The sequence below is a fragment of the Rattus rattus genome, chromosome 14, assembly GCF_011064425.1.
Source record: "Rattus rattus isolate New Zealand chromosome 14, Rrattus_CSIRO_v1, whole genome shotgun sequence".
Taxonomy (NCBI): Eukaryota; Metazoa; Chordata; class Mammalia; order Rodentia; family Muridae; genus Rattus; species Rattus rattus.
The window spans coordinates 36,218,764-36,242,105 of NC_046167.1; the positions used below are offsets into that span (position 1 = coordinate 36,218,764).

General features: G+C 38.3%; 1 protein-coding gene across 1 annotated transcript in view; it reads right to left on the reverse strand.

Annotated features, from left to right (window-relative positions):
- Sugct (succinyl-CoA:glutarate-CoA transferase) overlaps positions 1 to 23,342 on the reverse strand; it is a 792,221-nt gene that overhangs the window by 588,651 nt on the left and 180,228 nt on the right. The window contains exon 9 of the mRNA XM_032884226.1: positions 17,815 to 17,910. Coding sequence (XP_032740117.1) covers positions 17,815 to 17,910 — 96 coding nt within the window. The remainder of the gene's footprint in view (positions 1 to 17,814; positions 17,911 to 23,342) is intronic.

Here is a 23,342-nt window from a genome sequence, read left to right on the forward strand (position 1 = left end):
CGTCACAGAGAAACTCTTCGACCATCACTGTTCTCTGCACTCTTATCTCAGTTTGTATTGTACAATGTGTTTTCATCACTTCTCCATGCAAAATGTTTTAATCCCATCCTTTCTCACATCGCTGAAGTTCCTTCATGTCCTGAAGCCAATAAGCACCAGCTTTCATTGGTTTGTATTAGCTTTTTACTCACATTGCAAAGCTTATGAAAGGGAGGTAGAATGAGGAGGCTTGCTTGCTGTTCTTTTTAAGATTCTATAGTTTCTCTCCCCAGTCTGAAGGTAAACTGGAGACATCACTATTTTACAGAACTCCTGACTCGATGAGTAGCTTAGCTGTCATCATCACGGCATCTTCATACCAGTGAATTCTTTCCTTTCCCTTCTCCTTCCACAGCCTGCCACCATAGCTCTAGAGAAGTCTGAATCAGACTGAGTCCCATGCTTCCTCTGCACTTATCAACTTTCTCCCAATTTTTAGGTTAACCCTAAGCTGCCACTTAACAGACTCACTAAACAGTGAACTCATTTTCCGGCCCCCCCCCCACATTAACACTACACCTCAATGCACCATTATATTTGCTGAACAAACCTCAGATTCTTTCGCAATCTACACAGTAACACCATTATAAGTTTTGTTCCCTAATCCTCCCCCCATTTCTTTGAACTAGGACTGAACTTAACTAATTTGATTCCTACAATGGAAACAATAATGACATATTGCGGGGGGGAGAGTGACTTTCCCCTCTTTTAAGATTTTATGAGTTGCATTTTAACCAATTGCCAAATGTACACATTAATATTAACCACATTTTAAAAACAAGAAGAAATACAATGTGTTGTTCAAAACTCTAGTAAGAGCAAAAACGAGTTTATTTTTCTAGTTCATAGTGCTCATGTTTTAAACCCTCTGTATCCTTGTCTATCTGAAACAGCACATGAACACAGCTGATGCTGGTTTCAGTCTCCATCATGAATAATCAGAAGATATTGTCCAGGAAATGCACAGCGCTGTCCACGATAGAAACCCAAAAAGGTTTTTAGGCTGTTTTTCAGACAGCTTTTCAGTATGTCTCTAAGAGTGGAAAGCTTCTACCCAAGTAATATTCCAATGATGTCAAGGTATGAGTTATTACTACTAAAAGCCTGAAGTCCTTCCTGAAGTCCAACTTACAAGGGTTTCGGCATATCCCAACATATTAAAAAACAATAAAGAATGGACAATCAGGAATTTATTGTGCAAAAATTCAAGCAGGATTTCCAATTTCATTTCACATTGTATTTCTCCTTAAAGCCAACCTTAAAAATAGTTATTCAGAACATGGGTTAGCCTTGATATACTACTGACAATCCTATACACTAGCCTATGCTGTGCTGTGCTGTGCTGTTATAGTGAGATGGATCACCATTTTAAACACAGAAGTGAATTTTCACTTAGGATTTCAATGTAGGTTGTAAGGAGAAATTCTCTCCCTGATTTTGTTCTAGGATTGATTAGCTCCCTGCCACTCTTCAATTTGGCTACTCTGTTCCTACTGACACCCTTTCTCCTCTTGGATACATTTCCCAGACTGAGGAAAAAGGAAGACTTTTGCATAATTTGGAGCACTTTCGGTAAAAGTACACTATTAGGACAGGGGCTTCTGTCACAGTTGTTGGGCTGTTGTAATAGCTGAAAAATGCAAGTAAGCATAGGTCTATGGCTGGGGTGGGTACAGAAATGGCCTTAACAGCTACTGTTAAGTACATTTGTACATAATATTTATACTAAGCACACAATACCCACCAGACACTATGCCACAGACATTCAACACACTGATACGCCAATTCATCGCTACAACCCTTGAGTCAGAACGTATTTTCAGCTATTTAGATGAATGCAGATCTGCAAAATCAAGCAATGTTTCAAGTACATAATTCCCAAGACCCTGCTGCAAGCCAAACAGCATGTCAATGTATGATGCTGTTCCTGGCAGCTCTGTGCCTCAGGAATGACAATTAAAAGGGAAGGATGTGGAGAAAAGTACTGCTTTGAAAATATAAAAATTTATTTTAGGTAAAATACTGTAAAATTAATTCTTTTCCCAGCAATCAAGACCAAGTCCTAATAAACAACCTGGTAAGGACTCTAACTTTGAAGAAAACATCCCAACTGCCTTTCCAACAAAAGGCAATTGCATTTAAGCTAAAGTTATTCTACTGTCATGTGGATAGGTATTTTTTCTTTGCTGAAATTAATTAGAATAAACATTTTCATTCATTTAGCAATGCATGTTACAAATCGGATGTCCCTCCCTCCAGAAGAACAAATACACATGCTCAGGAAACACAGGCAGATATACACACACCTGTTACTTTACTCCATTTTCTGCTACATTTGTTGCAACAGATGAAAACCCACATCAGACTAAGAGGAAGAACTGTGCAAGTAATTGATTTATTTCAAGAAACTAACTTTCTCAGGCTGGGCTTTTCCAAAGCATGGTCTTTAATCTGTCCAACTGTCTTTTCTAACATGCAGGCCTAACCAGCTGTTAACAGGTCCTTTCATAAGCACCTGATACATCTCTCAAAGTATATAATCTCCCTCAGGATGTTACTGTACCTGCAAATGTGCTTACATTCATTCCATGGCTGAAGCTAACTCCCTACAAGATTACAGTTAGACTTTTTTCCGTAGGCCTACTTAGTCTTCTTTATAAAACTACCCTAGAGACACTCCAAGATCGCAGAAAAGCTGGCACTTCCTCCAGCAAGCACATCCCAGGTTGAAGCTAATTCCGCAGTCCAGCCTTCATTCCTATCTGCTCTCAATAATTTCCACAGAGATCAAGCTTGTGTGTTAGTGTGTGCGCCCAGAGTGGTACTCTCTCAGTGAAGCTAGTCAAAGAATTGGCAGCATACCCCATGTTAACATTATATAATGACAGACTAACTCTTGCAAAAAGGGGGGTGGGAGGCAGTGAACAGCAGTGCTAATTCAACAAAATGAAAATCGTTTCCAGGAATCACTGTGAATACTTTGAACCAAAGAAGAAAGGTAATTTTACCTTAAATAATCAGTGTGTATATCAGTAGCCCTGGGGGTGGGATGGAAATCATCTAATAATAAGATCTTGGTCAGAAATTCTTGCAAGGCCCAGCTGAAAATTAGAATCCCCATTACCAGGTTACAAGAGTGACATCTAGTGGACTCTTTCTGGGATGACAAAAGGGAAAATTCAAATTATAGCAAAGATTCCCAAAGCTTAATGTGAAAATGAATCGCCTCTGCTCACTGAGTGAACCAGACAGAGCCTGTCAGATCTAAAAAACACGCAGCTGATACCCATGCTGCCACTCCTAGACCTCTCATGGAAGCCAGGTCCCAAGAGATCTCACATCTGTTCCTACCCTCAGACGATAAACGGGTCAAAGGAATCCTTAAAATGACTTTGGTCAGTGCTCAGACTTCATGGCCCCACTCCCCAACATATTTACTGCTCCCTCTGCTCGGGTCTCCAATACATATTCACTTCAGCACTGAATACAACGTGTGTTCCCTTTCATTGTAAACACCCCTCGTGGGTTTTTGGTTTGCAAGGCTGGGATGCAATTCAAGCCATGAACATAGAGAGAAACATTCTGCCACTGAACTATATATACATCTAGACCCTAACTAAATTATAGTAGTAATTTGTATGTGTTTCAGAGCTCAATTTTTCTCCTACTACTCAAGTTAATTTGTTCTTGAACAGGGATCTACCAGGGTAAGGAACCAAACCTATTCAGAATCTTAATACAAGTTTCTGGGGTTACTTCTAAGAACAGAGCAAAACTACAGCAACCCCAATTGCTGCCTGAATCCAGACTTAGATGGCTTATTCTAAAGAACCTTGACCTCTACATAGAATTACCAGTCTATTCTCCTTATTTTATTATTTTGAAGTTAGTAAAAATGATTTTTCATTTATTTACTCATTTTTTTTCACTTTACATTCCAATTGCAGCCTCCTTGTCACACTCTCACAAATTCCATTATTCCAGTCGTTAGGGCATGCACATGAAGACCAAGCTGCACAATCTGCTACAAATGTGGAGGAGGTCTAAGTGGAGCCCCTGCACGCTCTTTGGTTGGTGGTTCAGTCTCTGCGAGCTCTCATGGGCCCAGGTTAATTTACTGTGTAGGTATTTTTGTAGTAATAGCCAGAAACTGGAACCAACCTAAATGTCCCTCAACTGAACAATGGACAAAGAAAACGTACATCTACACAATGGAATACTATTCAGCTATTAAAAACAGACATATTTATAGGCAAATAGATGGAACTAGAAGATATCAACCTGAGTGAGGTAACCCAAACCCAGAAAGATACACATGGTATGTACTCAATTATAAGTGGATATTAGCCGTAAAGGATAACCATGATACAATCTACAGACCCAAGAGAAACTAAGTAGTAAGAGGGCCCAAGAGAAGATGCTTGCATAGATGCAGAAGGGGAAATAAAATAGACATCGGAGGTGGATGGAGAGGGAACTGGGTGGCAGAGGGGGTGAGGAGGGGAATGGGAATGGGATCAGGTGTGAGCAGGGGTGTGGGAAAGAGAACAAAAATCTGTGGGAGGGCATCTCTGGGACTAGCAGGAGACATGGAATTGGGGAGGCTCCCAGAATTCTCTAGGGTTGACCCTGGCTGAGACTCCTAGCAGTTGGGGATATGGGACTGAAGTGGCCAACTCCTGTAGCCACGCCCAAAATCTGTCCTGCCTACAAGATGCACAGGGATAAAGACGGAGCAGAGATTGAGGGAATGGCCAACTCATGACTGCCCCAACTTGAGACCCATCCCATTGGAGAAAAGCAACTCTGACACTGCTATGCCTGCAGGCAGGAAAGATGCAGAGACCCACACCCCAACATCAGACAGAGCTTGGAAAGTCTGTGGAAGAGTGAAGGATGGGTGTAGTGAGCCTGAGGGTCACAGACACCACAGCCTAGTGTCTTAACAGCGAATTGATCGCTCCTCCACAGATGAGCCCTGCAGGCCACACACGCCTCTTAGCAAAGCCTCCCTCTGCTCTAGAGTAGACTTAGTTTCTAGTTCTAGAAGCCTATGACCCACAAAGAATTTCCAACAAGGAAGGAGACCAATCTGTCATCCCTGAAACATACAAACATGCACAAAAACCACTTTCCAGTCCTGTCTGATCCTTTCACACAAAATTACTAACCTGGGACAAACGAGCTCTTTCAAGCAGTGGAACCTTTATTTCAAACTAATAAAAGCAGAAAAATAGAATTTCTTCCTTTGACATGAAGTTAAAATTTTTAGAAATGTGTCTACTTGGTTTCTCTCAAGATTTATTCCGTCATGTCCCACATATACCTTCTGTCTCCAACTCCTGCCCTAGCCTACGACCTCATAGAAATGCCATTTGAAAATCTCAAGAATAACTAAAACCACCCCACACTTGTGTATTGCTCAAAGATTGTATTTTCATTAAAATGATGGAAAGAGAGATAGAACTGTTTCACTACAAGCTGACCTAATTACTATTCTAATACAATTATAGCATATGCAATCAAAGATATATTCTGAAGATGTAAAACCTGACTTCCTGGAGGAAATTTGCTTTTAAGTAATAATTAAGGATCTCTGTAATGAATAAGCAACTGAAATGTTTGCGCCTCTTCAACTGTTCTTGGCAGCCTTGAGGGAGAAATTATGAAGAGAAAAATGCCACATAATTCTTTCTCCAAGGTAACATTAAGACAGAAAATCCTGCCAGAGCCTGTCATAGACCCAGGTCCTCCTGCCTAAGTTTAGGCCCAGTTATAACATATAATTGTGACTGTGACCAAATTACCTAAACTCTCATTTCCTCTGTTTCTTTGTTGGAAATACAGAAATATATTGTAATATAAGTATTAATATAAATTTCATGATTATTTAAAGGACTGTTGTGTGACTAAATTAATATGTATGAAGCATTTAATAACTGGTGCATAGTAATCCCTCATTAACATCACCTCCCAGTTGTAATGCCTCTTACTAACGTGTTACTGATCGTGAGGGCTATTTATCGTGCTTCCGTATTCAAAATGACACTCGTTCTTTTTGATAATTTTTAGCATTTGTTAGCATAAGAAATATACAATCATATCAATTCTTCGTGTAACTTGAGAATGCAAGAGAAGCAGATGAAATTCCAAAACACCTCCAAATGTTTACTAATTCATTGCCTTTCCTTGTGCCTCTCAGTACTTAGCCCTGCAGTGACGAGTGTTTAAAATTCTGCAGTTGTTAACTGAAGGCCATTGTGATTTTCAAAAATCAAAAATAGTTTTTAAGCATCACAGTATACTGTCCTTGAGCATCGAAATTATCTAAAGTTCAGGAATTTTGTTTTAAATCAAAGAAAGCTAAGCCTTTACAAGGAAAAGCAGAGTGGGAACTACTATGCCAAGAGCTGGCACATATCCCCTAATTTTATCTGCCTCTTAGACTGCCAAATGACCTATTTTCTTAGAGTTGTGGCAAAGTCCATGCCAGTTTATTTCAAAGTAACCAGGACCTTTAAAGAAGGCTTCATTTTGTTTTAACAAGAATCTGAAATTGATGAGAATCGAGGCACTCAAAAGCTTTGAAGTACATACATGATACCTGGCCCAACCTTAGAAAGAAAGGGGAAGAGATCACAAAATTAGCACTTCGACTTACCAGAAAATGAACTTTAATGCCACTGCTAATTAATTTAAAATTTGCAGAAATTTCTGAAATGCACTCTGAGTACCAGGGCTATGACTACATGGTATAGCCCACACACTACAACCCATATATCTCAGTGCTATAGTACACATTCCACAACGAGGCCCTTGAGTCAACTATTAACATTACAAAGCCCAAAATAAAGTAAAAAGAAATATAATCTAATGTTTTTGCTATAACTCAGTAACTCATACTTCCTTTTTTTAAGTACAAAGTGCTTTATTTCGGCTTATATTTCCATCACAGACAAGGTAGCAGGAAACCGCAACAGGGACAAGAAATTAGCTGTTCACAATTCATTTGCTCACTGGAAGCAAAGTGGGAGCAGGAAGCAGGCGAGGCTATAAACCACGAGAGCCACTCCCAGTGACGTACTTCCTCCACCAAGGATTCACTAAGGTTCCTCAGTCTCCTCAAACAGTACCGCAGACGACCAAGGTTTCAAATACACGAGTCTATGGGAGGCGTAACTCATTCAAACCAGAACAGGCTGTATGTTAGAATTTATGTGGGAGTTTATATCAAATAAATAAGTAAAATGAATTTTTACTTACAGCATTGAGAAAAAATTGCAAGAAAAATTATTGATACAAAGAAGTAAATTAACAGAAGTGTGAACTCGGTGGTCATCAGAGACTTTAAAGGTTATCAGCGGCAGATGTCGTTAGATTTTTCAGAACTTTGGGATGCTGAACGACTGTCATGGAAGACCGGAAGTCTAACCTATTTTAAAATGATCCTATCAGGAGCAACGCTGACATAAAAGTTTCACTACTTTCATCAGTTAATGTCTTTAATTTATTGTTTATTGATTTGCAGTTTCTTTGCCTTCATTTTAATAATAAAATAGTTAATGAATAATTATTAGAGAAGACTATGTAACATAGTTCGTATTTCTCCCATCCTTTAAAGGATTCTTATGTGTTTGTTTGAGCGTTTGTTAAATGTGTGTGACTGCCTGAGGATGCCAGAAGAGGACATCAGATTCGATAGAACTGGAGTGACGTCTGCTTGTCATGAATGCTGGGAACTGAACTCCAGTTCTAGGAGAGCAGTAAGCACTCTTAACCATTGAGCCATCCCCAGTCCTTTCTCTTGCTTTTTTAAAACTGAAGGCAAACTTCTCTTCTTACTGTTTTGAAGAACATATATATACATTTATAAAGATGGACCCCCATTCTTGTTAGAGAATACTTCATATAGTAATCAAAGTGTTCTTTTTCATTTGGTTGACTGTGAGTTTTACTGCATCTTTATTAACATGATTAAACTAAATTCTCATTGCCTTTAGTGACTAAGTCACTCTATATTATCTTCCTCATCTCAAAAAATTCTTTTAATATTGCTACAGTTGGGCAATATCTCAATAATATTGAAATAAAAAATGCATCATGTTGCCCTCATTCTTTAAATAACGTAAAACGAATTAAACTAAAAATTTCACATACTTATTTTGCTCCTAAGTTTTCATAGATATGATTTTAGATACTATTTCAGACTTTTACAGAAAATAGTCACAAAGTTATAGTGACAATTCACCTATAGCACTACGAGTTTACCTGGGATTTAATTGGAGTCAGGCAAGACACCCAGCTCACACTGTCTCATTTCATTCTTCCAGGTTGAGTGCCAAGCCTCAAGCCCTCTGAGTTGTTCCTGCTGTACTATTTCTGAGTTCCTGTCGTTTGCAAGACTAACATACTGTCTCCTTCACAGCGGGCTCAAAACACAGAAGCAGTGGTCTGAAGCTCATTGGGACTTGTAACGTTTCATACTTCAGAGTTCAGAGAGACTTCTATGGCGGGGACCACGCTATGATTTTTGCCTTGTAGAATCATAACAGATACGCTTCCTTTCATTTCAAACACATGATGAAAAAGGAAGAATTCCCTGTCTAATAAAGAAACAGACACCTATCCTGTACTGTGCATTGTACTGGAACTTCTAATTTGGATATAGTGGTAAAATAAATCTTAGAATCTAAATCCATGATTCTAGGCTAGAACATAGGAAATTTATTTAATTTCTCTAGGTCTCCTTCTTTTGTTGTTGTCTGGTTTTTCTGAACAGAGTCTCTCTGTGTAGCCCTGGCTGTCCTGGAACTCACTCTGTGAACCAGGATAGCCTCAAATTCACAGAGATGCGCCTGCCTCTGCCTCAAAAATGGTGCAGTTAAAATGGAGCACCCCCACTGCCCAGTTCTAGATATCCTTTTAATCAGTATAAAAAGAAAATGAAGTTTGATATGTAGTATAAACATACATAAATATGTGCCCCAATTATCTGCCATGTGTTCGGTGGTATCCAGAATGGTCATTACTGATTATTACCATCTCATCAACTAAGTTAGGTATGCAGGGCAGGCACACGGTTGTTCAATCTGTATCTTCACACTTTACTGAGTGCCTTTGTGTGACTATGATTTAAAAACAAAACCACACATAAAAAGAGACAGATGTGTATTGTTTAAATCCTGACATTTAAAAGGGTTTCTTAATGTGAACTAAAAAATATAAAAATATTCTCGATGTTACCTAATCTGCATGATTTAACAGCACTTGGACATTGTCTGAGGAACGATAACAAAGTGCTGTCTCTCCTCACTTGGAATTTACTGCCTGTCTGAGTCTCTTCTCTGGCCAAATTAAATACACAGCACAATGTCCCGCCCAGAAATAACAAAGCCCAGCTTCCTGCTCTACTCCTTGGTTGAATAAACCCAAAGTGAGGTAAAGAGGACAGTATTTTATTTAATCATCTTAGTAACTCTTTTCTTCCGCCTCTTGAATTAGAAACTACTTCAGAAAAAAAGTCTAGAAAAGAATCGTTGTGTGATTAATCAGGTCATTTAGGAGAAAAAAAAAAAGCTCTTTGAAGAGTCTTTATTTGAAAGGCTCAAGGAGTGTAGATGAAGCATGAAAGTCCACGGCCCTCCTGACACCTGTGCCTGCCCAAGGTCCATGTGATATTCAAGCTTTTCATCTGTGAAGGATAAAAGCTATCCTAGAAGAGATGGTGAGTGCACCACTTCCTTTCAGAAAACACTAGCCGAATTCTTTGGAAAGATTTTGTAACACAGTGGTACAAAGAAAGGGAATCATATATAGAAAGAGACATGCCTTGGAGCCCAGGTGAGTAGGTAGGCTGGCTTTGGTTTGGTTCACTTTAGTTTGTTTTGCTTTTAGTTGGTAAGTGTGTCAGTTTTTTCTTTCATTTCCTGCAATAGTATAGGATGCTCTACCACATGAATGCTATTTGCAGTCCTGCTTTCTTGGCAGGGTTGTGGGTGTTTGGTGTTGTTGTTTAGGTGGTGGCGGTGTTCTGGGATTTGGGGGGTTGTTTTTGTTTTTGTTTTTTGAGACAGAGCCTCACTACATTGCTCAGGCTTTATACATATTCACCACAGCCTGATAGATGGTAGATCTTAAAGAGGTAAACTAGGTCCACATGTTTATGTGGGCAAGATATAAAAGAGACAGTGTTTTAGATAAGCAGGTATAGAATGGATAGAATTTTAAGCTTAATCAGCATGAAAAATGATGTCATTTAAGTCTAAATATGGAACCTTAATGCTCATAGAATAGCACCAGCCTGAATTCATACCAGATATTTTGATGACCCATATACACTCTTGCATTTGAGAAATATTTGAGTGAAAAGATAGTATGACGAGGAAATTATCATTAAGTGAGAAGGGATGTTTAAGAAATTAGATCTAAGTACTTGATAAGTTCTCTATGTGGTAGAATGTATAGTCACCAAGAAACATCGCATGAAAGTGTCTGGATCAAAGACAGAACTGAACAGATACCAATGGCTGACAATAAATAGCCTGGGAGAGTTAGAGTTCCGGAAGTGATGAAGGCTAATGGGTATAAGGAATTATAGAATAGCCAAGAGTTGTAGTATATGCGTATAGTAACAGCTATTTAAGAGAAATGGAGCCCAGGAATTTGATAACACACTGAGTAACACACTGAGACCTCTGAATATAAAAAAAGGAAAGAAAGAAAGGGAAAGGGGATAAGAAAAAGAAGGAAAGAAAAGTGGATGAGAGGAAGAAAGGGGCAAGAAGAGAGAGATGATAGAATGAACGTTCATAGTCCTTCAAAGGGCAGGAGATGGTTGTGATTGCAATTTCATTTACCTGACTGAACTTAGGAAAATTAATCATGAAATTGAGGTTCAGTGGTATGACCCCAATTCCTACATATTAGTGAACCTCCTTGTTAGCAGACAAAGAACATAGAAACCTCTGTTCTGAAGTTGGCTAAACTTCAACAATTAAAAAGAAAAAAGCTCTGTGTTGTTCTTCCGTGTACTCACTACAATTCTCTATCCTCATGAGTATACTTGTGAATAGGTTTTTAATGATTTGGAAGAGAGTTGGATATCAGAATCCCAAAGCACTGGGCATACAAATATAGGCTTTTAAGAACTAAAATCTGGAAGGGAATTTTGAATAAACTCAGGTTACAATATTAAAATTAAAGGGATGAGAAACCTAAATGTCCATCAAATGATGAATAGATAAGAAAATGTGGTACAAATACACAATGAAATTCTATTCAGCTGTAAAAAAAAATTAAATCATAGAATTTGCAAGTAAATTTATAGAACTGGAAAATATTATACTGAATGAATTATTCCAGACTCAGAAAAACAAACACTGCCTGATCTTTTATTTGTGTATTCTAGATTCAAATCTTTAGATTTCAGTGTGTAACCTGAAGTAACTATTGAAGCCAGGAAAGTAGAAAGGGACCACTAGAGGAGTTGAGAGGAAAGAGTTCCGGAGAGAGAATAGCAATGTTATCAAAGGGTAGGAAGAAAAATGTGGGGACTTAAGTAGAGATGGGAAAGGAAAATTAATACAGAGTGTGCAAAAGGAAGAATAAATAAATTCCATACTTAGATTTTATCAGGCTTATAGGCCTTTTGTTTGCTGTCATCATCATTGTGAGTTCATCTGAGTATCTGCCTATTGTGTCTTGAAAACAGTCTCCTTGATATTATCCCTCTGACTCTTATAATCTCCCCAAGCCTTTTAGGGCTAAAGACGTTCTTTTAGTGCTAAACGTTTCAATATCTCTTATTCTTTACATAATGACCAGGATTAATTACCACCCACTTCAAGAAGTTCCTTTGAAAAGGGTTGAGCAATGTACAAACATACAAACATAGCAATAAGATTTCAGAAATTATTTTATTGCCATGTCCACGTAGAATACTAGTAATATGTTTTCCCCTGGGACATGTGACCTATCTAGTTACAGGTTCTTGGCCATATTGATGATGTCATGTATGGGTTGCATCTCATTCAACAGTACTTAAATCTAATCAAAAAGTGTTTGGTTACTCCCATAGCACTGTGCCACTACTGCACCACATGGCATATATTGAAATGGTATGTCATTATTATGGCTCACATGATACAGAGCTGGGTAAGACTGAAGTTTACTTTTCATTTTGGCAGCATTTATAGCACTTTCCAAGAGTATGAATGCTAGCCAGTAGAACTGAAGCTTCTAGTTGAGTATCAATTAGATATTTCCATGTTCTTATACTCAAATATGTAGTGTCTTCTGCAATAGGATCCTAAAGCTAAATTGTTGATGGTAGACAATATCAATGGCATTACTCTGTCATGTTGAAGGGGATCTATATGATTCCCCTGGACCAACAACTCAGAAAAGGTAACCCATATGGGGTTTCAGGAGGCACATATGTTGTATATTTGGGGCCTTGCCCTCTTTAGCAGGTAACTCTAAATATACTGTGTGTGTATGAGTGTATGTTAGGGTGTATGTATATGTATGTATGTATATATGTATTTATGTATGTATGTGTATGCGGGTGTATGTGGGTATGTGTTTGTGTTAGAAAACTTCTATAGTATTAGGTTACATATGGCTTTTTCAAAAGACACTTAATTTTTGATGTTTCTTCCAGTATTCCTTCCTCTATCCTGCTCTCCCAACTTCTAATCCATCTAATCTTTCCTTTTCTTTTCTTTTTTCCACATACACATATATACACACATGTAAAGCTTAATTACTAACACCCACATACAAGAAAAATATCATATAATGTTTGCCTCTCTGAGACTGGGTTATACAAGCCTGGATGATTATTGGTAGTTCTACAGTTTACCTGTAAATTTCATAAGCTCATTTTTCCTAACTTGTTAAGTTTTAAAAATTTGCCAGCACATGATGGCACATACCTGATTCCTACTATGCAGAAGGTTAGTTAAGAATATCAAAAGTTCAAGTCTTGACTATGCTACATATCAAGACCATGTCACAAAAATACGCAAAATATAAAAATTTAGCCAAAGAATTTAGAAGAAAAATGTACCGGTGGATCATATAATGAGGGACTACTGTTTCTCAGAAGTATACATTCAGTGTATTCTAAATCTATGGTTAGCTGAAGGAGATCAACAACTAAATAAAGCAAAAGAGAATATTACCTAACTCTCAAAATTATCTGAATCTCTATTATAGATACTGGGTTTAAAACTCAGACAATAAGAAGCAAATTAGAAGCAAAACTATAATTATCATGGGGACTAAATAATAATTATCTTGGAATCACTCATGAAACTATTCCTCAGGTTTATTTAAAAATTGTGGACAAGACTCTCAAAGCATATCTAAGACCAATCTTATCATATTAGTTTTCATTCAAGTTAAATTTGCATTCCATCTTTAATCATTGTTTTAACCAGTTCTGTATTAAGAGGAAACATTGATCCTATGCTCCTAATGAAAAACCAGGTATCTCGTTTTTTACAATCACCTGCAATCACATAGGCCCAGTACCCATTAATATAAATGAGATTACTCAACCATGGAGTACATCTCTATTCTTGAATAAAATACATAAGTCTTTTATAGACTTAACCTTCTAAAATTAATGTCAAAGACTCTGAATCCCTTTATCTGTCACAATAGAATAATTAAGTTATTTTTTGGGATGCCAGAATTCTCTAGGAAAGATACTAAGATCTAAGATCTACGACAAGCTTTTAAATGGATATTCTATTTTTACCAAAACAAAGAATAACAAAAATAAATTTCATACTTTATAATATAACTTAGAATTATCCTACAAAGCTAACCAGCTCAAAAATGCTGTTTTTTCCATATACATAAAAGACTATAGCCTGAATTTAGATTATTTGAGATGAATTCACATAGATTCTAACATTGTCCATGTTCTAAAATTCTCTTGAGAATAATTTCCAACATTAACCATACCCCTGGGCTAGGAGCAGACTGGATAGGAAGAAAGAGAGATAGAGCACACTGTCATTGGCAAAAGAAGATAAAATGTCTACACATAGAGCTAAGAGGTTCTGTGTTTGACTGTGTTAGAATGAAAACTCTCCATCCAATTTAGGGGTGAGATTTTTAATCTGGAAAGTAATAAGACCCAGTCTGATGCATTAAAAAATACAATGATTTCTATGAATCAAGGAAAGGATGTTCTAACTAGAAGTCTAGAGGCAAACCCATACACATACATACACACACACACACACACACACAAAACACACACACACACACACACTCACACACACTCACACAAAGAGTAAAAAAAAACTTAGTTAGACAAGCAAACATCCATAAAGTGACCTGAAATCTTCCAAAGTTGTAATTATCCTAGAAGGTAAATCAACATGAGAAAAGTAGCTATAGCAGGAAATCATAGCAAAGTCTCAGATATAAAATAGCCATAAACCTTCTTCTGTCGGAGTTTTCCTTCTAGTATCCTCTGTAGGGATGGATTAGTAAGAAAGATGTTGTTTAAATTTGGTTTGTCATGGAATATCTTGGTTTCTCCATCCGTGGTGATTGAGAGTTTTGCTGGGTATAGTTGCCTGGGCTGACATCTATACTCTCTTAGGGTCTGCATGGTACCTGTCCAAAATCTTCTGGCTTTTAGAGCCTCTGTTGAGAAGTCTGGTGTAATTCTGATAGTCTGCCTTTATATATTGCTTGGCCTTTTTCCCTTACAGTTTTTAGTATTCTTTCTTTGTTCTGTACATTTAGTGTTTTGATTATTATATGGCAAGAGAATTTTTCTTTTCTAGTTCAATCTATTTCATGTTCTATGGGTTTCTTATATGTTTGTGTGGATCTCTTACTTTAGGTTAGGGAAGTTTTCTTCTATGATTTTGTGGAAGATGTCTTCTGGCCCTTTGGAGTGAGAATATTCACCTTCTTCTATTCTTATTATTCTTAGGTTTGGTCTTTTCATTGCATTCCAAATTTCCAAGATGTTTTGGGTTAGGAACTTTTTACACCTTGTATTTTCTTTGACCCATGTGCCAATATCTTCTATGGTAGCTTCTACACCTGAGATTCTCATTTCCATCTCTTGTATTCTGTTGGTGATGCTTGTTTGTACCTCCTGATCTCTTTCCTAAGCTGTCCTTCTCCAGGGTTGCCTCCATGTGTGATTTATTTACTGTTTCTATTTTCATTTTTAGGTCTTGGACATTTTTGTTCAACTATTTCTCCTATTTTATTGTATTTTCCTGTATTTCTTTATGGGATTTATTTGTTTCCTCTTTAAGGACTTCTACCTATTGCCTGTGTTCATTTTACACAATGGAATACTATTAAGCTATTAAAAATGAAGACATCATAAATTTTGCATGCAAATGGATGAAACTAGAAAATATTCTGAGTGAGGTTACCCAGACACAAAAGGACATGCATAGTATGTACTCACTGATAAGTGAATATTACAATAACCAAAAATACACAATACCCATGATACAACCGACAGACCATAATAAGTTTTAACAGGAAAGAAAGCCCAAGGGAGGATCACTTGGTCAATCCCACTTAGAAAGGGGAACAAAATAATCACAGGAGGCAGAGGAAGGGAGAGACCTGGGTAAGAGAGAAGGGAGAAGGGAAAGGGGGTAAGATCATGTTTGGTGGGGAGACAGGATAGAAGCTCAGAGGACCAAGAGAATGAATAAAAATATGCTGTTCCAGAGGATGGGGACAAAGGGAACTTCTAGAAAGTCCCCGAGACCTGGGATGTGAGAGGCTCCCAAGACTCAATGGGGACCTTAGCCAAAATGCCCAACAGTGAGGAGATAGAACCTGAAGAGACCAACTCTAGCAGATAGACAGGGCCCCAGTGGAGGGATGGGGTCACCAACCTACCTTCAAAATTTTTGACCCAGAATTGTTCCTGTCTAAAAGAAATACAGGCACAAAGATGGAGCAAGGAATAAAGGAAAGGCCATCCGGTGACTGGCACAACTTGGAATTCACCCAATGGGTGAAGACAGAACCCTGACACTGTTACTGATGCTATATTGTACTTGCTGACAGGAGCCTAGCATAACTGTCCTCTGAGAGGTCTACCATCAGCTGATTGTGACAGATGCAGATACTTAAAATTAAGCATTGGATTGACGTCAGTGCCCTGTGTGGAAGAGTTAGGAGAATTGAAGGAGCTAAAGGGCATGGCAACCCCGAAGAAAAACCAACAGTATCAACTCATCTGGACCCCTCGGAGCTCCCAGAGACTAAGCCACCAACCAAAAAGCATACATGGCTTGTTCTGTGGCGCCGAGCACATATGTTTCAGAGGACAACCTTTTCTGGCATCAGTAGCAAAGGATGTGCCTAATCCTCAAAAGACTTGATGCCTCAGGGAAGAGGGATACAGGGAGTGAGGTGAGGTGAGGGTGAGTCAGTGTGGGAGAGCACCCTCCAGAAGCAAGGGGAGAATGATGGAGTGAAGAACTCTTGGAGGAGGTAACCAGGAAGGGGGCAACAAATTTTTTTAAAAAACCATAAACAGAATGAGAGGAAAATATGCTTACCTCACACTGAATTATGCGTTCCTCAAATTTGGATTAAAGTAGAAAAAAATGAAACTAGCGCTGCCCAAAGAAATAATCTCTTAACATTAAAATGATGACTGAAACACTGATGGATTTCCTAGCAAATGAAAAATCCCAAGTTTATGTTTCCTGTCAAGAATACACATATTGAGGGCTGGAGAAATGGCTCAGAGGTCAAGAGCACAGTCCTCTTCCAGAGGTCCTGAGTTCAATTCCCAGCAACCACATGGTGGCTCATAACCATCTATAATGAGATCTAGTGCCCTCTTCTGGCCTACAGGTGTACATGACAGTAGAATGCTGTATATATAACAAATAAATCTTAACACACACACACACACACACACACACACACACACACACACACACACACACAGACTGAACTAGCTGGAATAAGACCCACTCCTTTATTCAGAAGATAATTCCAGAGTATTTCTAGTCTGCATTTCTACTGCATATAATAAAAGATGAGAAAGGCCCTGCTACTCTTAAACTCATGATGAAGTATGGGAAGTTAGACAAATATATGCAGAAATGCAAAGAAGTAAGCAACCAGGCCAAGCTAAAGCTAGTGGCTTGGAAAAAGCAGTAGTTTTTGTTATTTTTAAAGGATCACAGTTTCTTCACATATTCATTTGCACTAGCCAAAGTCCAGAATTTCTGAGGATAAGTTTAGACACTTAATAAAGAACAGCAGCTCTTAAACCATCTGTTTTTCTCCCAGGATGAAGATCCATCACACGCGAATTTTCACTTCAGTCTAACCCTGTGAGGATATTATTGTCAGATGGAGAAGGTAACATTTGTTTTATAGCCAGGATAATGGAGTAGCTATAGTCAATGGCTTGACAAAGGTTTTTAGAGGAGAGAAGAAAAAAGAAAGTGAGAGCAAGGCAGGGAAAAGAAGGAAGGAGGAGAGAGAGACAGACAGAGAAAGAGAGAGAGAAAATAAGAGAAAAAACTCATTATTAGCCCCAATGTAACTCCCTTTCTGTAAGTGCCTTCAACCCACATAAGTATCTTGTTACAAACCTTCTGAAGAAATATGGCATAAAAAAATTAAAGAGAAAAATAGAACCTTGCTGTAACAAGCAGAGCTACATTATAGAACAGTCATGAAGGGTTTGTAAAAGCTTGTTTGTTTGTACAGATCTGGAGGTTATGTAAACAGGAAGCTAACTGGTACCTGATACGGAACAATACTGCCGTGAGCTGTGCCCCAGCGTTTGGCTTCCTTTTGTCCAATAAGATAATTGGCAGCTACTTGGGTCAAACATGCCACCTGCCAGAATGAAAATAGGAAGAAAGTGAATCATTTACCTGTATTTGTAAGCAAAATGTTATAATATAAAGCCACTTCCCTTCATGTCATCCTATATGGAAAAAGACCCCAATCCAGTGATAACATACAGGTGTTGTATTGTCTTTGCACAGAGAGAACAGGATTACATTATTGCATGACTAAGTAATGATCAGTTTAAAAATATAAACACACAAAAATTCATCTCCTGAAAAAGCCATCTGAAGGCAGATGTCAGCCAAGCCAAGGTCACCTTGGTCTAGCTTGCAACAAAGTGCAACTAGGAGATGAACTCCCTTCTCAGCTCTGCTCTTATTTCCTTTCACCACGACACCAAAAAGCATGCATCATGCACCATCACAAAGGCCAGTAAACCAAAGTAAGGTGCTACAATCTTGTAAGCTTTTCAACAAACAAAGAGAAATAATGCCAAACTTGTAGTAAGCCAGTTTAGTTGAGTTTTGAAAAATGCCCAAGCATCTTTTTACATAAAAAAATAAAACAAGATTCTTTAACTCATTTATAAACTTTCCTCATTTAAGCAAAAATCCTGTGTCTCTCTCAACTTAATCTGATTCCCTGCCCTCATTATTCGGTTCCTTTTGTGTCTGAGCACCATAGGCCTGTTTAAACATCATCTGAAACCTTGCTTTAGCCTTCTTCCATGGACAGATCTTGAAAACCTTCTTACTTTGATTTTCATTGGTTTGTTGGTTATTTTAAGACTTGACATACAACCTCAATCTATAAATCAGACTGTCCTGGAACAAACTTTATAACCCAGGCTAGCGTCAAGCTTGCAGCAATCCTCCTGCCTCGTCCTACTGTGTACTGGGAGTATAGGCACAAGCTATAAACTTGCAAGTCTACAAGGAAAACATGAGAATAGTGTAAAGATTTCTATGACCACCCATAGGGATCTTAGGATCCCTGGATATTTAAGCCTCCAGGAATTGGAATTTTAAAAAGTTAATAAATGATATTTCATAATTCACAAGGAAAACCCCCTGAATTCATAACACAGCTGTCACACTGCATTGGCTATATCATTATTATTCCTCTTCCAGATCATCAGATGTGACTGGGAACGAATTCGGCCTATAATCTAAGTATACCCCAAACTGACAGTAGTTTCTGGAACAACTTTGATGTTGATTTTTTTCAGGGCAAGGGGCCATAAGCATTTCTTGCGTTATGATAGGCATGGGAATGGTACCTCCTACAAGAGATATCAATAGGAATCATGCTGAGTGAATCTTGCTGCTGTATCAGCCATTTTCCTTTCATATGGAGACTGACTCTCATTTTTGTATTCATTTACTGCTTTGCTGAAATTGGAACTGCCTTGTGGCAGCTGGTTCGGCTGTACTACCCAGGTGGCAAAACTAATAAATTCTGAGTCATCCACTTCTGGACTTCCATCTGGTCTTGGGCATTTGAACCATAAAGCACTCCAGGGCTGCTTGGGCTGCCTAGCGCTAATCACCATTTCACAGATCACTTCTGTGTCTTTCAAAATGCAAAATCAAAAGAACATTTTGTAGTAAAAATACCCTGGAATGGAAGGCCAGAGTCACTGTTTCTAAGTTTTGCCAACACCCAAAGAGGTAGATGATGGTTGGGATCTCGTTTAACTCCTTTGACCCTCAAGTACTTTCTCTATAAACTTATGATCATTTTAGCTAAATTTGTGGGTTTTAAAGTATTTCAAAATCAAATAAAAAAGCTTTTGAAATCCTAATGTATAGAATGATAATAGCCCAAGTCCTTTGGATGAAACATATGTTGTAACCACAGACAGTTTTGAACACAGAACACACATTTGCAAAATAGTAAATGATCTCAAATTTTACAATTAACATCTGCACATCTAACAATACTATTCCTTTAGCTATCAAATACTAATACAGAAGAGACGCAATAGTGGACATTGTCTTGTGATTCATCTTCCTGAATTTGGGGACATTTTCTAAAGTCTGAAGTTGATAAGACAGATTTCTCTTTCATATATCTCTTTTGAGGTCTTTTTATTTTCTCTTTCAAAGAAACACCAATGGAAGAAAAAAGTCACTCTCTTAAGACACTCTGAAAATACTAGAGGCCAAGAATTTAAATTCATAAAGGTAACTACTGCAGGAAATTACTAAAGTCTATTTTTCATTTCAAAGTCAACAAATGTTTGCTACACTTTTATAAGCAAAGACACATGAAACAGTAGATTAGGTGATGATCACAAGAAGATCAGCAAATCCTAAAATGAGCTGAGTAATGTGTAGACTCAGGGGTGGGTATTAACCTGGCTACTTTACTTCTTATATACCTTATTTTTTCCTTTTCATGTATGTTTGTGTGAGTGTGTGGAGGGGGTGGCGGTGAGGGAAAGACAGGAGAGGGAGGAGAATGGAGAAGGAAAGGGGGAGGAAGACGGAGAGGGAGAGGGAGTCTCTACATAGGCCTGGATGTCTTGGAACTTAGTTTGAAGACCAGGTTGGCCTGAGGCACAAGAGATAACCCTACTGTCCTCTCAATTTTTGATTTCTTTTTGCCTGACCCTGCCTCATTTAGGGTGAATTTGAATTAAAGACCAGAACTTATCTCTCAAAGAGCTTCGAAATGAAAGATAATATCCATTTCCTCCACAAATCAGTAATTAAGCTTCAAAATGTTTCAAAATTAGCAGGTTCTCAATGGGTAGAAAGGTTAAATAAGATTTTGAACCAGTTGTCATTAAAATAAAACTGTGATTTGTTGGTAGCTTCTCAAAAACAAAGCTGGAAGGAGAGAGAATTCTATTTTTGAAAAACAGCAATGGGGCTAAACTTAGCAGTTCAGTATTTAGAGGGGGCACACAAATCTAAGAGTAATCCACTGTTTATAGGGCTATATTTTAAGGCAGGAGAAGGGGGAGAAAGTCAACAGCTATGAGGTGATTTTGTATGAAAAATCAGAGGTTTCTTGGGCAATTAGTGACAAATTTTTCACAAATTAAAAGAATGCAGGATGTGACTTTTAGGTTAATAACTACATACTAAACACTCATTCTAAATATTGCATTAGATCATTACTTTCATCCCCTAAACTTAGGCTCATTATTTCATCAAATGGATGCTATATAATTTACTCAGAATGTTGCCTTTATATGGTTTCATCTAAACAAAAAAGTCAACTTTGCTTTAATAATAATAATTCTGAAATAAATCTATTATTTTAAATAACATAGTGGTCCTGATTGTCTTTATATCAAGCCAGAAGTCCAATCAGGACTAGCTTAAGTGGATCCCAAAGGGCACAACCCCTAGAGGCTTGAGGAAAGTTGTGCTCTTTTATTTCATGAAGAAATCTTGTGGTGCCTGACCTGACCACATGCTGCAATTCCAGAAAGCAATCTGATGCCATAAAATAATTCATCTACAAAAGAAAAACAATTATGAGAGCAAAAAAAGAAATTCAGAACCATGGTCCATTGTATCAAACAGGTGCTGCCGTATATATGTAACTAAGTTACACTAAATACCAAGGAAACCTGCACTTACCCATATCCCTACCGAGTCTTTTTTTTCCTCCATCTTTATGAAATTGGGTATTTCTTATTTACATTTCAAATGTTATTCCCTTTCCCGGTTTCCAGGCCAACATCCCCTTAACCCTCTTCCTCCCCCTCTATATGGGTTCCCCTCCCCATCCTCCCCCTATTACCGGCCTCCCCCCAACAATCATGTTCACTGGGGGTTCAGTCTTGGCAGGACCAAGGGCTTCCCTTCCACTGGTGCTCTTACTAGGCTATTCATTGCTACCTATGAGGTCAGAGTCCAGGGTCAGTCCATGTATAGTCTTTAGGTAGTAGCTTAGTCCCTGGAAGCTCTGGTTGGTTGGCGTTGTTGTTCATATGGGGTCTCGAGCCCCTTCGGCTCTTTCAGTCCTTTCTCTGATTCCTTCAACGGGGGTGCCGTTCTCAGTTCAGTAGTTTGCTTCTGGCATTCGCCTATGTATTTTCCATATTCTGGCTATGTCTCTCAGGAAAGATCTACATCCGGTTCCTGTCAGCCTGCACTTCTATGCTTCATCCACCTTATCTACTTTGCTGTCTGGGGCAGGCTCTGAATAGCATTCCTTCAGACTCTGTTCTAAATTTTGCCTCCCTATCCCCGCCTATGAATATTTTTGCTCCCGTTTTAAAGAAGGAGTGAAGCATTCGCATTTTGGTCATCCTTCTTGAACTTCATGTGGTCTGTGCATCTAGGGTAATTCGAGCATTTGGGCTAATATCCACTTATCAATGATTACATACCATGTGTAATGTGTTTTTTTTTCTGTGATTGGGTTTCCTCACTCAGGATAATATTTTCTAGTTTCATCCATTTACCTATGAATTTCATAAAGTCCTTGTTTTTGATAGCTGAGTAATATTCCATTGTGTAGATGTACCACGTTTTCTGTATCCATTCCTCTGTTGAAGGATATCTGGGTTCTTTCCAGCTTCTGGCTATTATAAATAAGGCTGCCAAGAACATAGTGGAGCATGTGTCTTTGTTGTATGTTGAGCATCTTTTGGGTATATGCCCAGGAGAGGTATAGCTGGGTCCTCAGGTAGTGCAATGTCCAATTTTCTGAGGAACCTCCAGACTGATTTCCAGAATGGTTGTACCAGTCTGCAATCCCACCAACAATGGAGGAGTGTTCTCTTTCTCCACATCCTCGCCAGTATCTGCTGTCATCTGAGTTTTTGATCTTAGCCATTCTCACTGGTGTGAGGTGAAATCTCAGGGTTGTCTAGATTTGCATTTCCCTTATGACTAAAGATGTTGAACTTTACTTTAGGTGTTTCTCAGCCATTCGATATTCCTCAGCTGTGAATTCTTTCTTTAGCTCTGAATCCCATTTTTAATAGGGTTATTTGTCTCCCTGCAGTCTAACTTCTTGAGTTCTTTGTATATTTTGGATATAAGCCCTCTATCAGTAATAGGATTGGTAAAGATCTTTTCCCAATCTGTTGGTTGCCATTTTGTTCTAACCACAGTGTCCTTTGACTTACAGAAGCTTTGCAGTTTTATGAGATCCCATTTGTTGATTCTTGATCTTAGAGCATAAGCCATTGGTGTTTTGTTCAGGAAATTTTCTCTAGTGCCCTTGTGTTCGAGATTCTTCCCTACTTTTTCTTTGATTAGTTTGAGTGTATCTTGTTTGATGTGGAGGTCCTTGATCCACTTGGACTTAAGCTTTGTACAGGGTGATAAGCATGGATCGATCTGCATTCTTCTACATGTTGACCTCCAATTGAACCAGCACCATTTACTGAAAATGCTATCTTTTTTCCATTTGATGGTTTTGGCTCCTTTGTCAAAAATCAAGTGCCCATAGGTGTGTGGGTTCATTTCTGGGTCTTCAATTCTGTTCCATTGGTCTATCTGTCTGTC